The sequence below is a fragment of the Saccopteryx bilineata genome, chromosome 3 (genome assembly GCF_036850765.1).
Source record: "Saccopteryx bilineata isolate mSacBil1 chromosome 3, mSacBil1_pri_phased_curated, whole genome shotgun sequence".
In the NCBI taxonomy this organism is placed as follows: domain Eukaryota; kingdom Metazoa; phylum Chordata; class Mammalia; order Chiroptera; family Emballonuridae; genus Saccopteryx; species Saccopteryx bilineata.
In genome coordinates this window covers 261,995,246-262,011,166 of record NC_089492.1, presented here as the reverse complement: position 1 = coordinate 262,011,166, position 15,921 = coordinate 261,995,246, and the positions used below count along the sequence as shown (strand labels likewise).

The 15,921-nt window shown below is 45.5% G+C and overlaps 1 protein-coding gene across 1 annotated transcript in view; it reads right to left on the bottom strand.

Annotated features, from left to right (window-relative positions):
* Positions 1 to 32: 32 nt before the first annotated feature.
* Positions 33 to 15,921, bottom strand: part of PPT1 (palmitoyl-protein thioesterase 1) — a 31,099-nt gene continuing 15,210 nt past the window's right edge. Inside the window, exons 6-9 of the mRNA XM_066269570.1 lie at positions 6,762 to 6,852; positions 5,444 to 5,542; positions 3,529 to 3,600; positions 33 to 1,517 (exon numbers count right to left, since the gene is read on the bottom strand). Of these exons, the coding sequence (XP_066125667.1) occupies positions 1,395 to 1,517; positions 3,529 to 3,600; positions 5,444 to 5,542; positions 6,762 to 6,852 (385 nt within the window). The 3' untranslated portion in view covers positions 33 to 1,394. The remainder of the gene's footprint in view (positions 1,518 to 3,528; positions 3,601 to 5,443; positions 5,543 to 6,761; positions 6,853 to 15,921) is intronic.

The following is a 15,921-nucleotide window of genomic DNA, read 5'->3' as shown; positions in this document are numbered from 1 at the left end:
AAGAATGTTGAAAACAAACATGACACCAAGGATAAGAAGCTACTCTTTATTTTAAACAACCTCATACAATTTTTTTCACATCCCTCCCCCCCACTCTTGCCCGTAAGCCTCATCTTTTAGTTGAAAAATAAGGCTTGAGAAAGGTGAAGGGAAATCATCAAGGGTCAGCTTGACAGCACTAACATGGTACTTCTCATGTGGAGCTCAACATCTCCCCAAACTGGTATTCTGCACAAGTCTTCCAAAAAGTGTCGGTGGGGTTTTCACAGGTGGGAGAGGAGAGGCTAAGATGTCCATGCTCAAATAGTGTGGGGAATGGTAAAGTAAGGTTAATTTTCTTTATCACAATAGGAATTCTCAGAGTCCTTAATATTCCAATATGGGTTGATCCCCAAGAGGAGAAGAAGGGTATGTAATATTCCCAACTTTTTGAGCAAGCAATCTTTTTTTTTTTCAGAGAACACATCAGAAACAAGTTTGGAGTGTGCTGGTAAATAGGATGTTTTGAGGTGGCAGTTAGCCTGATCTCTTCACATTTTTCCTCCCCTTCTCTGCTAATGCTAATATAACAGTGTGACTTTAGAACCCAGACCGCTAGTCATGTTAGTGAAGGACCAGTTAATCAAGGATGGAATGGAAAGAACCAGCTGCCTCATTTTTCATTTCTATTTCTACATTTTTCTTCTCACACACACAACACATGTCTAAGTTCAGCAATACATACACTTCCTTCAGTAATCCAATTGGGTGTTCCTTCCCTCCTTTTGCGACAGCAACTAATTTATTATTACCTGAGGAAACAAAGTGCTACTGAAGCAAGATGGTGAACTGGTGCAATCTAATAATTGCTAAGATACCACAGAAGACAACATATTCAAAGAGGAGGGCAGCCTCAGATTATGCAGCAACTAAGCAATAGTTTTACAAGCACTGGTTAAATCCCCACCAGCAAAACAATATGTGAATACCGGAGGCCTGGGTATCGGCCTTCTCTTGGCTTGAAATATGGCTAGAATCGTGAGAAAGATGTTTGTCCTTAGAATCTATGTCATCGCTTTAGCTTGTTCAGTCTCTTCTGGGCCGAGGCACAGCTCTGGCAGTGACTGCAGCAGACTGTTTCCTTAGTCAGCTTGACTACATCAAATGGTTGTAAAATAATCTGTGGTTATTAACTAATTAAAGTTGGATTCAACACCATATGCTGATAGGATGAAGCAAAGGATAAGATTTGGATCTTAGATCTTTCCAAGCAGGGCATCTTGCTTAGATGATGATGAGAGAAAAGGGTTAGTTGCAGGCTGGATCTGAGCTCAGGCTTGGGCATAAAGGGACTAGTCTTCATTGGTTTGTAAGTGCCGGGGGCTCCCTGAGCTCTGGTGCCAACTGCAAAGGTTTCACTCAAGGAAGGGTATGATGTGGGCATAAAACCAATCTTCAGACAGCTGAAGATGATCCCCTTCTACAGCCAAGAATACTAGTTGTCCTGCATTGTCCATTTCTTTTAGCCCTAGGCGGTCCTGCAGAGAAAGGCCATAATTAAAAGGCTTAATGAAAAGGTATGGAGTAAAAGTAAAGAAATAGAATGTTAACCTGAGATATATTTTTAACTTTTTTTTTTTTTTTTTTTTGTATTTTTCTGAAGCTGGAAACGGGGAGAGACAGACAGACTCCCACATGCGCCCGACCGGGATCCACCTGGCATGCCCACCAGGGGCGACGCTCTGCCCACCAGGGGGCGATGCTCTGCCCCTCCGGGGCATCGCTCTGCCATGACCAGAGCCACTCTAGCACCTGGGGCAGAGGCCAAGGAGCCATCCCCAACGCCCGGGCCATCTTTGCTCCAATGGAGCCTTGGCTGTGGGAGGGGAAGAGAGAGACAGAGAGGAAGGGGGGGGGGTGGAGAAGCAAATGGGCGCTTCTCCTATGTGCCCTGGCCAGGAATCGAACCCGGATCCCCCGCACGCCAGGCCGACGCTCTACTGCTGAGCCAACCGGCCAGGGCCCTGAGATATATTTTTAAAATGCAGTCTTTTCCCTAAGCATTACAATTTGGGTATATTGGCAAAAACGCCAAAAAAAAATACCTATTTTTCCCCCTAAGCAGTTGAGGTTATTCTAGAGTTTCACATTCTGTATTATGAAGTTTCCCACGGCTTCTGGAGGACAAAACCCTCAAAATGTCAGTTACGTAGAACTGACCTAAAACAGGAGAACATTAGCTTTATAAAACATATCCAGCCCTTAGATAACAAACTTGGGACACTTTCATATCTTGCTGTTGAAAATATTATTGGCCCTGACCAGTTGGTTCAGTGGTAGAGCGTCAACCTGGCATGTGGAAGTCCCAGGTTCGATGACCAGTCAGGGCACACAGGAGAAGTGACCATCTGCTTCTCCCCCCCAACCACCCCTCCTGCAACAATGGCTCAACTGATTTGAGCATGTTGGCCCAGGGCGCTGAGGATGACTGGAGCCTCTACCTCAGGTGCTAAAAATAGCTTGGTTGCAAGCATGGGCCCCAGATGGGCAGAACATCAGCCTCAGACAGGGGTCACCAGGTGGATCCTATTTGGAGCACATGTGGGAGTCTATGTCTCTATCTCCCCTCACTTAAAAGAAAAAAAGAAAAGAAAATGTCATTACCCATAGCCTATATGCTGCAGAACAAATATGGTGGGGAGATGAGCAGTTATGACAGAATGTTGCTTCTGTGGCTACCATCAGTTGGAGTTTCTAAAACTTAACAGACCCTAGTTTCCCTTTCACCTCACCCAAGAGGGACACCAAATACAGAAGAAAAGCCAAGAGATATGACAGCCTTCTGAAATTTCAAGAAATTCTAGTAGAGGTAATTGGTTCAGACACAAATAGCACTTGGTGCATTTTGAGGAGAGTCTATCTCCAACATAAAATCTTCACTGTGGAACTGGAGGTGGTGAAATGCTATAACCTCTGAGAAATCACCTAGTGTTCAAAAGTTCACAACACTAGTCCCATTCACTCCTGCAGGAGGAGCTCCCCTTATCAGAGCCTAATTTAAAAACAGAACTTCCACATCTATTAAAGTATTAAAGTAACACCCATTTCTTCTCTGTTTTCATTATGCCTGGGGGACTTCTTGGATTTGATCCAGTCTGCATCTCAGCAAAGCCAGTTCTAAACCTTTTTATCAGAAGGAAGGAATTAAGAGATGCAACCCTTGAACATGGTTGAAAATCATGAGGTATAGGTTCTTCAGCCTTCAGAATGTAGATTTCTGAAAACCAGCACCTAACAGACTAGTGCACTGGTCAGCAGCCTAACCAGCCTCATCCCATCAAATATGGGTCAGATGCCTCATGATCACTTACTGCTCTGGGGTGTACAGCACAAGGTCCATCACTCAGGAACCCAGAAGTGCTCTCTCGGTTCCTGAGATTATCATTAGAGGAGAGAGCAGAGAGGAGAGCAGAGGAAAAAAAAAAAAAGAACCCAGCAGTTTCAGCAGCTGGGAGCTGAAAGGAACAGCACTTTTCCCCACCCTGTTACCTGTGTGTACAGAGTGGTCTCCTGTAAAGGAATGGTTTCCTTGTCTTGGCCACTTCTGTAAAATCCAAACCACTAAACGAAAGAAGGAAGAAATATGCGGGTCAAACACATGGCACAAACTGCCAAACTAATTTAAGCCTGGCTGGTAGCTACGACTACCAATAAATTGAACATCATGAAGGTATAGCCGGGAAAAATAAGAGTATGATTTGAGTCATCTAGGTAGATCTTGAGAGATGAGTTAATCTTTCCAAAGAACTTTCCAATTTCCCAAAATTTCTGCTTTCTATAATTATGGAGCAGCTACCCTGTGAAAATCCTTGTGCTGAACCCTAGACATTCTAGATATATAGTCACTGTTTTCAAAAAGCTCTAGTCTCATGAGGCATGGAAACATCTAATTGTTTAGCAGGAGTGTCAGCAAATTTTTCCGTAAATACCAGATATAAAATATTTTTGGCTTTAAGAGCCACAAGGTTGCAAATACTCATTGCTCTCATAGTAATGCAAAAGCAGTCACAAAAAATACTTTTTAAAACATGTGTTCCAATGAAACTTTATTTATAGACACCGACATCTGAATTTCATATAATTTTTACATCATCAAATATATTTTATTTTTTCAATCATTTAAAAATGTATGGTTCCTGAGATTATCATTAGAGTCTGGAAAAAAAAATGTATACGCCTGACCAGGTGGTGGCACAGTGGATAAAGCATCAACCTGGAATGCTGAGTTTGCAGGTTCGAAACCCTGAGGTTGCCATCTTGAATGCGGGCTCATCAACATGATCCCATGGTCCCTGGTTTAAGCCCAATGTTGCTGGCTTGAGCAAGGGGTCACTGGCTTAGCTTGAGTCCACTGGTCAACGCACGTATGAGAAAAAATCAGTGAACTAAAGTGCTGCAAATATGAATTGATGCTTTTCATCTCCCTTCCTCTCTTTCAAAAAAAAAAATTGTCAAAAACCATCCTTAGTTCACGGGCCATACGAAAACAGGTGGCAGGCTGGATTTGGCCAGCAAGCCATGGTTTGCTAGTCCCTGCTGGTTTGATGTGATATGATGAGTGCTGTAATAGAGGCTGATTGATTCTAGAAAAGAGAATAAATTCTACTCAAAACAGGGACAGTGTTCTGAATGGAGGAAGTGGTTTGGGTTTGGCCTTGAAAGGTGAATAGAAGCTTGTCAGGTGGAGAAGCCTGGGGCAGGGCATTTTAAGAGACTTAAAAGATTAAACAAAGGCACGCAAGAGAAAAAGCATATGCCAAGTTTGGGGCGTTTCAAGAAGTACAATGCAGTTTGATCAGAGAGTATGAAGTGGGTAGTGAGGGGAGATTAGGTTGGAGAAACATGATGAAGCCAGGTTGAGGCAGGCCTTCCGTGTCAACCTTAGGCATTTATAAACTTTGGGCTGATGGTTCTGAACTTTTTGTTGGGTCATTGGTCTCTTAAAATCTAATCAAAATTATTGGCCCTGGCCAGGTAGCTCAGTCAGTTAGATCATTGTCCTGAAACTGCAAGGTTGCAGGTTGGCTTCTCGGTCAGGGAATACATGGGAAGCAGCCACTGAATGCACAACTAAGTGGAACAACAAATAAATGCTTTTCTTTCTTTTACTCTCTCTCCCCCCATTCCTCTGTCTCTCTAAAATCAATCAACTAAAAAATTATTTTTAAATTATAGACCCTTCCTCAGAGAATGGTACTTATCATTTTGCATACAATTATGGGGATGGGAGTTTACAACCCTCATTGTCCTGAGGTCTGCAGACCTCAGATGAAGAACCCATGCTCTACACAAAGGTGGGTGGGAGGGACTAAGGTTCCCCCACCCCCAACAGGTAGCTGTATTTTAATGCCATTTGCTCTAATGGTCTCCTGGCATGCTGTGGCCTGCCCAAGCAGTGTCTCACCTCAGAATCCACCGGGTCCACAACTGAATCATTGAGGAATTTCACCATCACAAACTTCTTCAGGGCCATCAGGTTTTTCTTGTAGGACTCACTGATGTCCTGGAGGGAAAGGCCAGCGGTGTCTCAGAGACATCAACATCGGGTTCCAGCAGGGGGGCTAAAGCCTGTCAGTGCTCTGGTCTCCCTGACCCTGGACCACCATGTTTCCTCCCCATGGTACGAACTGCTGCTTCAGCTTCCTGACCAGAATATACCTTGTACAGCCTTTCCCTACCATCCTCTCTGACTGGCATGTCCCACCAACAATGGTGCCACCGTTAGTCTGTCACTGCACTCCACAGGCATCGTCATACAGGTTCAAGACGTCCAGCCAGAGAAAGCCAAGGCAAAAGAAGAAGCTGGAAATTCTGAGTGGTTTTGCTATACTATCGTTCCCACCCTCTTTCAAAAAAATTGTTTTAGGCCCTGGCCGGTTGGCTCAGCGGTAGAGCGTCGGCCTGGCGTGCGGGGGACCCGGGTTTGATTTCCGGCCAGGGCACATAGGAGAAGCGCCCATTTGCTTCTCCACCCCCACCCCCTCCTTCCTCTCTGTCTCTCTCTTCCCCTCCCGCAGCCAAGGCTCCATTGGAGCAAAGATGGCCCGGGTGCTGGGGATGGCTCCTTGGCCTCTGCCCCAGGCTCTAGAGTGGCTCTGGTGGAGGCAGAGCGACGCCCCGGAGGGGCAAAGCATCGCCCCCTGGTGGGCAGAGCGTCGCCCCCTGGTGGGCGTGCCGGGTGGATCCCGGTCAGGCGCATGCGGGAGTCTGACTGTCTCTCCCCGTTTCCAGCTTCAGAAAAATACAAAAAAAAAAAATTGTTTTAAAAGAACCTTCTGACAAACACAATAAATATAAATTGAGCCATCTACTATAGTTTACCAGAATCTCCCAAACCATGCTGGTGTTTGGGACACTCAGTCTCCTTTGCAGTCTCTCTTCTAAGTAAATCTCTTTTCTGAGAAAATGTGACCCAAAAGGGACCCACCAGAAGGCTTGCCTCACTAAAGCAGCAGGTGGAAGCCAGCCAGCAACCCACCGAGCTGACCGTGCTTCGACACTAGGAAAGGGAAAGGACCTACGGGCAGAAAGCCAACTGGATTTCAGCTTCCCTAAAAGGAACTGGACCTCAGGAGCACTGGCTCCCCTGCCAAAAAACAGAATTTCTGTCTCATGGGTTCTGCCTGGGATATTTTAGGTAAACAGTCACTGTTGGTCTTTTTATAAATGCCCCACATAAAAAAATGAAAACACAACTCCAATAGCCTGGGTTGGGTGCTTACTCGCTCCTGATTAATATCTGCCAAGAAGACGCTATGGTTGCGGTACAAGTCCTCCTTTATGGGGTCGTGCCAGTATTCTGCTTGCACCAGGCTGCAGGGAGAAAAAGGAATCAGGGTGACCAAGTTGCTTATCAGTATGCCTCTGTGCACAGGTCACCAAGAAACTTCGAAAGACCAGAGCCCTCGAGTCCTGGGCCTTGACCCTCTATTAAGGAAGACAAGATTTCTACCTACCAAACAGTTCATCAGCTAGACACTTGAGGTGAGGATGTGCTATTTAACACAGTTCAGTCCTAAAGCTTAGGAGAAGGACTCACCAATATGGTTACCCTGTGGCACTGAGCTTTAGCATACTTCTCATGCTTCCAGGTCATGAAGGCACATGCTGTCCCCTCCCACAACCCCAATCCCTTCACCGTCCTTGGTTTCCTACTCATCCTGCAAGAATCAGTTCAATCCCACCACCTCTGCCCCCTCTTCATCTATCTCTTCATCCATCTTGCCATCTTCAGATGGGGATGGAGCTCTAATCTTTCAATTATAAAGCACTTACCATACTACTGAGTGATGATACTAGTTTTCAGGTTTCTGGTATGTCATGCAATTTTTAAGAACAAAAGGCAGTAGCTTGACCAGGCAGTGGCACAGTGGATAGAGTGTCAGACTGGGACCCAGAAGACCCAGATTCGAGACCCTGAGGTCGCCAGCTTGAGCACAGGCTCATCTGGTTTGAGCACAGTTCACCAGCTTGGACCCAAGGTCACTGGCTTGAGCAAGGGGTTACTTGCTCAGCTGTAGCCACCCCCCACCCATCAAGACACATATGAGAAATCAATCAATGAACAACTAAGATGCCGCAACAAAGAATTGATGCTTCTCATCTCTCTCCCTTCCTGTCTGTCCCTATCTATCCCTCTCTTTGACTCACTCTGTCTCTATCACACAAAAATAAACCCAGCAACAAAAAAACAAAAAGCGGTATTTGATGATTATAATACTATTATTTCAGACACAGATTAGCAGTTCTCTTCCCACTTTTTTACTTTCTCTCCACTCTCTCTCCACGTTCCCTTCCCTTCCCTGCCCTCCCAGCCCTCCTCCACCAAAACTGACCCTGCAGCCCGAAGTCCTCCCAGCAGCTATCCCTACTTAGTTCCTGCATCTATACAGCAGCATTCCAGCTGGAAAAATGGGGAAAGGGAGGCGTTAGAACATGGGTGGGACTCTATCTCAGTTTGGAGGGAAAGGTCAAATTTTCTACAACAGGAGCCCAGCCAACTGGAAGAGCAGCCCAGTGGCAGTGGTCCTGAAAGTGCCACTCCGCAGCACAGGTGGCACTGACGCCCAATGGACCAGAGATGATGGCAGCTCCTCGCGCCCAGGAGCAGACAGGACTGAGCTTAAAGGAGGCAGCAGCTATTGGACTCTCAGCAGTCAGACTGACATTCTCTAATCTGTTTATCAATGTATTTGAGAGTTTTTAAAGGTTTAGTTTCTCCAATTTTAAAAATATTATGAACTCTGAACATTTATAGAATGCTGGTATGAGTAGTGCTCTTGTTTCGTTTCAGTATTATCACTTTCCGTGTGAGTACTGGTCTCGTCTCTCCCCTACAAGGCTGGGAGCTCCCAAGCAGTGACTGTCTGGCAAAGGGCAATTGCCGAATAAGAAAGAATGGTGTAGAGATGTAGACAAGCAAGGCAAGAAGTAGGCCTGGCCCTGAAGGAGGGTAGGATTTACAGATGTGATGGGAGTATAGTTAGAACAAGGGAGGAAAAAGCTTCAGGAGTGGGTGGTTCACTGTCAAATGCTGAGAAATGATGAGCACTTAGCACACATATTTTTCACATCGGTGGCCAATCAAGTTTCTTCAGAAAATGTAAGTGAAAGAATACAAAGATCTCTGGATCTTTCCAGGCCAGGCTTTGGTGACTCCAAACAGCAGTGGGGAGGCCTAATGGCTAAGGATCAAAGAAAGCTCAAAAGATCAAAAAGGCTTCCTTTTTGTATGAAAAGGAAACAGCTAAGAAGGGCAACAGGGAGAAAGGAAGGGCATTTTGTTTCGTAGGAAGCCTGGTGCACACGGCACAGCCAAGGGAAGGACATGAGGATGAGCAGAGGCGGGAAATGCTGCAGAAGGTGGGGAAGTTGGGGACGGGAGGCTCTTCAGGAGGTAGACAGAGGAGAAACATGGGTTTGTACTATTACCTCCTTTTTAGCACTGAAGGGCTGGCTTCCGAGAGCTTAAGTAACTCTCCCTAAACTACAGAGTCATCAATAGAAAAGGTAAAATATGAGCCTAAATCTGTCTGAGTCTACACTCTTTCCAGTGCAGCAGTGAAGAGGCAGGAAAGGACAGCTCCCAAGCCAGACCTTCCCAACCACAGGCCGCCCTTGGTGAGATAAGCCTCTACCCTGAGGCTCTAAGCATGAGGCTTGGAGATAATAATAGTAACATAGCTCTTAACTATATATCAGGTCTATTCTAAGCACTTTATACATACATATTAACCTATTTAATCCTTACAAGTAGTCCATAGGGTAAGTGCTATTATTATACTCATGTTTACAAATGAAGCAACCACACTCTGGAGAGATTAAGTACCTTGCCCAAGGTCAAAGTGTTAGTAGTAAGAGGGCCAAAACACAGGAAGGGAAGATTGGGCTTTTCAACACAAGGATGTTCTGTGAAAGTTGTTTGTTATGAGAAATTGAAAATGATGAAATGTTTGCAACATGGGACTCAATAAACTGTGAAGTCATATAATAAAATGCCGTGCAGCAATTAAGATGAATCAGCTTCGCCTGACCAGGCAGTGGCGCAGTAGATAGAGTCAGACTGGGATGTGGAGGACCCAGGTTCAAGACCCCGAGGTCGCCAGCTTGAGCACAGGCTCATCTGGTTTTAGCAAAAGCTCACCAGCTTGGGCCCAAGGTTGCTGGCTAGAGCAAGGAGTCACTCAATCTGCTGTAGCTCCCCCCCCCCCAGTCAAGGCACATATGAGAAATCAATTGATGAACAACTAAGGAGCCACAACGAAGAATTGATGTTTCTCATCTCTCTCCCTTCATGTCTGTCTGTCCCTCTCTCTGACTCTGTCTCTGCCACAAAATAAAAAAGATGAATCAGCTTCATGAATATGTAATAACATGTTTAGATCTCAAAAACATAATATTGAGAAAAAGTCATTTGTAGAATGAAATGCACAATACCATATCCATTACATAAAATTTTAAATATACAATATAACACTACATATTTATTGATTTGTGTACAACGCAATTTTTTTTTTTTTTTTTTTTTTACAGTGACAGAGAAAGAGTCAGAGAGAGGGATAGACAGGGACAGACAGACAGGAACGGAGAGATGAGAAGCATCAATCATTAGTTTTTCGTTGCGCATTATAACACCTTAGTTGTTCATTGATTGCTTTCTCATATGTGCCTTGACCGCGGGCCTTCAGCAGACCGAGTAACCCCTTGCTCGAGCCAGAGACCTTGGTTTCAGGCTGGTGAGCTTTTGCTCAAACCAGATGAGCCTGCGCTCAAGCTGGCGACCTCGGGGTCTCGAACCTGGGTCTTCCAGTCCGACGCTCTATCCACTGCGCCACCGCCTAGTCAGGCTAAAAATTTTTAATAGAAAGGTGGTATTCTGCTTTCTTGATGGGGTTTGTCACTATGGACAGAGGGCAGAGAATGGGCGAGATATGTATAAAAATTCAATTTTATCTGAAATTAAATTTTCTGAAATTCAATATTCTGTTCTTAAAAATACCTGAGGCAAATGACAAAATATTAATTTTAGGTACACAGTAGTTTGTTACATTACTCTCTATGCTTTTATGAATGGTTGAAAGTAATCTGAGGGAGCTTGAGTGGTTGCCTCAGTATTACTAGGAAACTGTGGCAAGCTGAGGGCAAAGGTGTGGGCAAAGCGGGACAACAGAAGGAAAGCACTCTGAGAGCCGTGGGGGAGGGGCTGCAGGCCTGCCAAGCAAGGAGCATGCAGGCTAGGAGCCAGGGACCAGCCTAATGTGCAAGAACAGAGCTTGCACAGGGGAAGACGAGGGGCCAAGGCTAGGGCAATAGTGGGGTGGGCGAATGGCAGGAGAAAATGAGGAAGCAGAAGTCAGGGAGGGCTGCCAGCTCCTCAGAGGGGAACCAGAGGGCAGATTTCACAGTCAGAAGGTGAGAGAGAGAGCGGTCACACTCACCATTACTCATTGTCCCCACTGTGCCTGGCTAGGGCCTAGTGTTTGAAAACACTTCTTCACTGCTTACTCAGGGTATTCGAGTATCAAGTTTGCTTTGCTATGGTCAAATTATCTAAACAGTATAGAAAACATCTGCTGGGGTCCCTGCCTAAATTAAAACCACTCTCCCTTGTGAGAAAACCACACCCTTCCAGCCCCCTCCCACCAGTGACAGGGGCAGGTGTGGTTGGCCACATCATGAGACCACATGGGTACCTGACCTGATTTGGGACATGGTCCCTTCCTTAAGAACACAAAGATTCTAGCTTCAGACTGAGATAATCTGAATAAGCTGTGCTGGCCACCTTTCCCCAGGGCAGGACGCTGGTCTGTGTGGAGAGAAACAAGAAGCAGTGACAGGGACCGAGAAGCAATGACGACAGCTGGGGAGAGACTGCCTCAGCTCTCAATGGCTCCCATTTGTTTTTTCTTTTCACTCCCTTCCTCCCTCCTTTTTTTTTTTTTTTTTTTTTTTTTTTGCGAGAGACAGACCGGAAGGGAGAGACACAAGTGTGAACTCATAGTTGCATCACTTTAGTTGTTCATTGATTGCTTTCTCATATGTGCCTTGACCAGGGGGCTCCAGCCAAGCCAGTGACCCCCTTGCTCAAGCCAGTGACCTTGGGCTGAAGCCAGAGACCTTGGGCTTCAAGCCAGTGACCATGGGGTCATGCTGATGATCCCACACTCAAGCCAACCACCCTGCACTCAAGCTGGTGAGCCTGCACTCAAGCTAGCAACCTCAGGGTTGTGAACCTGAGTCTTCCGCGTCCCACGTTGACACTCTATCCACTGCATCACCACCAGTCAGTCTCAATGGCTCTCATTTCTTGATTTCAGTCCCTCTGAGGCTGTGGATACCAAACTATGAATTTCTTTTAAAATTTACTTTGGCTTGATTTGGTTTCTTCCTTGCAACCAAGAAAGATCCTCCCTAATACAAAGACCAACCTAGGACAACACTGCAAAGAGAAAACTATTTCCTTTTGTCACGTTAAGCTCTCATCATCCCCCTTCCCAGAACTCTACTTGGACTACTTGCCTCTTTTTTTTTTTTTTTTTTTTTTTTTATTCATTTTTAGAGAGGAGAGAGAGAGAGAGAGAGGAGAGAGAGAGAGAGAGGAGAGAGAGAAACAGAGAGAGAGAAGAGGGGAGGAGCTGGAAGCATCAACTCCCATATGTGCCTTGACCAGGCAAGCCCAGGGTTTCGAACCTCAGCATTTCCAGGTCGACGTTTTATCCACTGCGCCACCACAGGTCAGGCGGACTACTTGCTTCTTTAAATCTCATATTGACATGTGTTAAAATGAGATATTTACAAAGAAACTTTAAAAATAAAAAGCAGGCCTTGGCTGGCTTGCTCAGTGGATAGTGTCAGCCTGAGGTACAGATGTCCCAGGTTCAATTCCCAGTCAGGGCACACAGGAGAAGCAACCATCTGCTTCTCTCTTCCTCCTTCTCCCCCTTCTTTCTCTTCTCCTCCTGAAGCCAGTGGCTCAACTGGTTCAAGCATCGACGCTGGGCGCTGAGGACAACTCCATTGATTGGAGCATCGGCCCCAGATGGGGATTGCTGGGTGGATCCCAGTCAGGGCACATGCGGAAGTCTGTCTCACTATCTCCCCTCCTCTCACTTAAACAATAAAGAGCAAACTTGCCCTGGCTGAATAGCACAGTTGGTAAGAGCACTGTCCCGAAGTATAGAGGTTGCCAGTTCACTTCCTGGTCGGGGTACATATGGGCACATACAGGAACAGATCCATGTCCCTGTCTCTGTCTCTCTCTCCCTTTCCTCTCTCTCTAAAATCAATAAAATAAACAAAAAAACAAAGCAAACAACTCTATAAAATTAGAAAATTATCCTACAAGTTAATGAGCTTGTAAATGAGCTGAGAACTAAGAATGCATTTCCCAGGGAAACTGTTATAAATGGTGAGCTGTGCCCTGGCTGACAGTTTAGGTCATCTACAATGTTACGAAGCAAATGTCAAGTCATTCCACTTCTCTCCATCGCACTCGTCTTCCTATTCCCTTCCTATAACCTCCAGATAGCTTCCCATGATGTTCAGAAGGAAAGTCAAACTCCTTATGTGGCCTATAAGCTTTTGCATGATGTACTTCTTGCTTCTGTCACTAGACTCTCATCACCTTGGCATAGAACAAGCCAAACTTGTCTCAGGCTTGATGCCTTTGTGCCTGCTGTTCCCTCTGCCTGGTCCCTTTCCGTAGCTCCTCCTATGCTCCTTCCTCCTCATCCTACCGATCCCGGCTTAAATATCTCTTCTTCAAAGACCGTTCTGTCCAAAGTAGGTACCCCTTCCATTACTCGCCATCACTGCATCCTGCTTATTTCCACCAGCGCCACAGCATTATTCAAGGCCCCCTAGTGCACCTGTTTGCTTAGAGGTCCCCTTGCCCCACTAGTATGTTCTGTCATGAGAACAGGGACTTTAGTTGTCTGTTTTCCATTGTATCTGTGAGACTTGCAACAGGACCTGACAAACAAGAGTAGTTCACTATTTGATGAAATTATGGATGAAATACTTTACAACAGTAACAAAACAAAACCACTGCAATACTTAGAAACAAATAGGAAACTAAAGTTGAATTAATAAACACAGCACCACTAATGGTCACAGCTCAAACCTGCCTATGTAATATGAACTGAGTGCTACACTGCATGCTTTACACTCAATTTGTTTAATCTTCACAACCCTTGCCTGACCTGTGGTGGCGCAGGAGATAAAGCATCGACCTGGAATGCTGGGGTCTCCGGTTCGAAACCCTGGGCTTGCCTGGTCAAGGCACATATGGGAAGCAACTATGAGTTGATGCTTACAGCTCCCTCTACCCCTCCCATCTCTCTAAAGTAAATTAAAAAAAAAAACTTTAATCTTCACAACCCTGCAGCAAAGTACTATTAACCTCACAGTAGAGATGAAGAGACTCACTCAAGCCCACTCTCACAGTTAGACAATACAGACCTGAGCTGCTCCAACAACCCCCTAGAAAGAGGGTATGGAAGGCCATTTTTTGTTTTTGCATGTCTGAAGATGCTTTTATTTTCCCTTCACATCTGATTCTATTTTGGGTTTGGTAGTGAATTCTAGGCTGAAATCATCTCCCCTCAGAATATGAAGGTCCTGCACCATTGCCTTCTGGCTACTACGGTTGCTGTCAGTCTGCTGCCATTTGGACTCACTCTGGCAAGCGGCCTCACTAGGATTTAGTCTTTATCCCTGTGTTCTGAAATTTCACAAGAATATACCTTAGTGTGGGTCTTTTTTTCCTTCCTTTCCTTGGCTATTTCGTGAATCCTTTCTGATCTGGAAACTCATGTCTTAATAGTTGTTAGAAGTTTCCTTGTATTACTTCTTTTTTTTTTTTTTTAATTTTTAAATTTTATTTATTCATTTTTAGAGAGGAGAGAGAGATAGAGGGAGAGAGAGGAGAGAGAGACAGAGAGAGAGAAGGGGGGAGGAGCTGGAAGCATCAACTCCCATATGTGCCTTGACCAGGCAAGCCCAGGGCTTCGAACCGGCAACCTCAGCACTTCCAGGTTGACGCTTTATCCACTACGCCACCACAGGTCAGGCCTCCTTGTATTACTTCTTTAACAATTCCAATCCACCCTTCCTCTGTACTCCTCTTGAAATTCCTATTAGACATTGGACTTCCTAAATGGTATCTCTAATTTTTTCTGTTCTTCCCTTTCTTCTACCTCTTTCAGCTTTTTTTGTTTTACTTTGTTTTTTGTTTTGTTTTTTTTCTGAAGTTGGAAACAGGGAGGCAGTCAGACAGACTCCCGCATGCGCCCGACCAGGATCCACCCGGCATGCCCACCAGGGGGCGATGCTCTGCCCATCTGGGGCGTTGCTCTGTTGCAACCAGAGCCATTCTAGCGCCTGAGGCAGAGGCCATACAGCCATCCTCAGCACCAGGGCAAACTCTGCTCCAATGGAGCCTTGGCTGTGGGAGGGGAAGAGAGAGACAGAGAGGAAGGAGAGGGGGAGGGGTGGAGAAGCAGATGGGCGCTTCTCCTGTGTGCCCTGGCTGGGAATCAAACCCGGGACTCCTGCACGCCAGGCCGACGCTCTACCACTGAGCCAACCGGTCAGGGCCCTCTTTCAGCTTTTGGTCTAATTTCTAAGAGAATTCCTCAACTTTATATTCCTATACCTCTTATAAATTTTAGTTATTTACAGAGACAGAGAGAGTCAGAGAGAAGGACAGACAGGAACGGAGAGATGAGAAGCATCAATCATTAGTGTTTTTTTACAGAGACAGAGAGAGAGTCAGAGAGAGGGACAGACAGGAATGGAGAGATGAGAAGCAACAATCAGTTTTTCGTTCCGTGTTACAATACTTTAATTGTTCATTGATTGCTTTCTCATACGTGCCTTGACCGCAGGCCTTCAGCAGACTGAGTAACCCCTTGCTCGAGCCAGCAACCTTGGGTTCAAGCTGGTGAGCTTTTTGCTCAAACCAGATGAGCCCTCGCTCAAGCTGGCGATCTTGGGGTCTCAAACCTGCGTCTTCCACATCCCAGTCTGATGCTCTATCCACTGCGCCACCGCCTGGTCAGGCCCTCTTATAAGTTTTAAAAGTTTATCTTATTTTTACTTTCCAAGAGCTCTCTTATCCTCCGATTGTTGGTTTTCTTTGCATTCTGTTCTAGTGTCACGGATGCAATCTCTGACCTCTGAAGATAATTATAGGCTTTTTAAATTTAGGTTTTCTTCTGCTCTAGAATTGCCATCTGTTTCTTCCAAGTTCCTTTTTACTTTTTGTTTTGGTCTGCATTTCATGTTGGAAGCCTTCCTCGGATGTCGGACTGGGAGTCCTTAGCTCACTGTTCTTACTTAAATAGAGGTATACAGAACTGACCAGAGGCTCTTCACACAAGA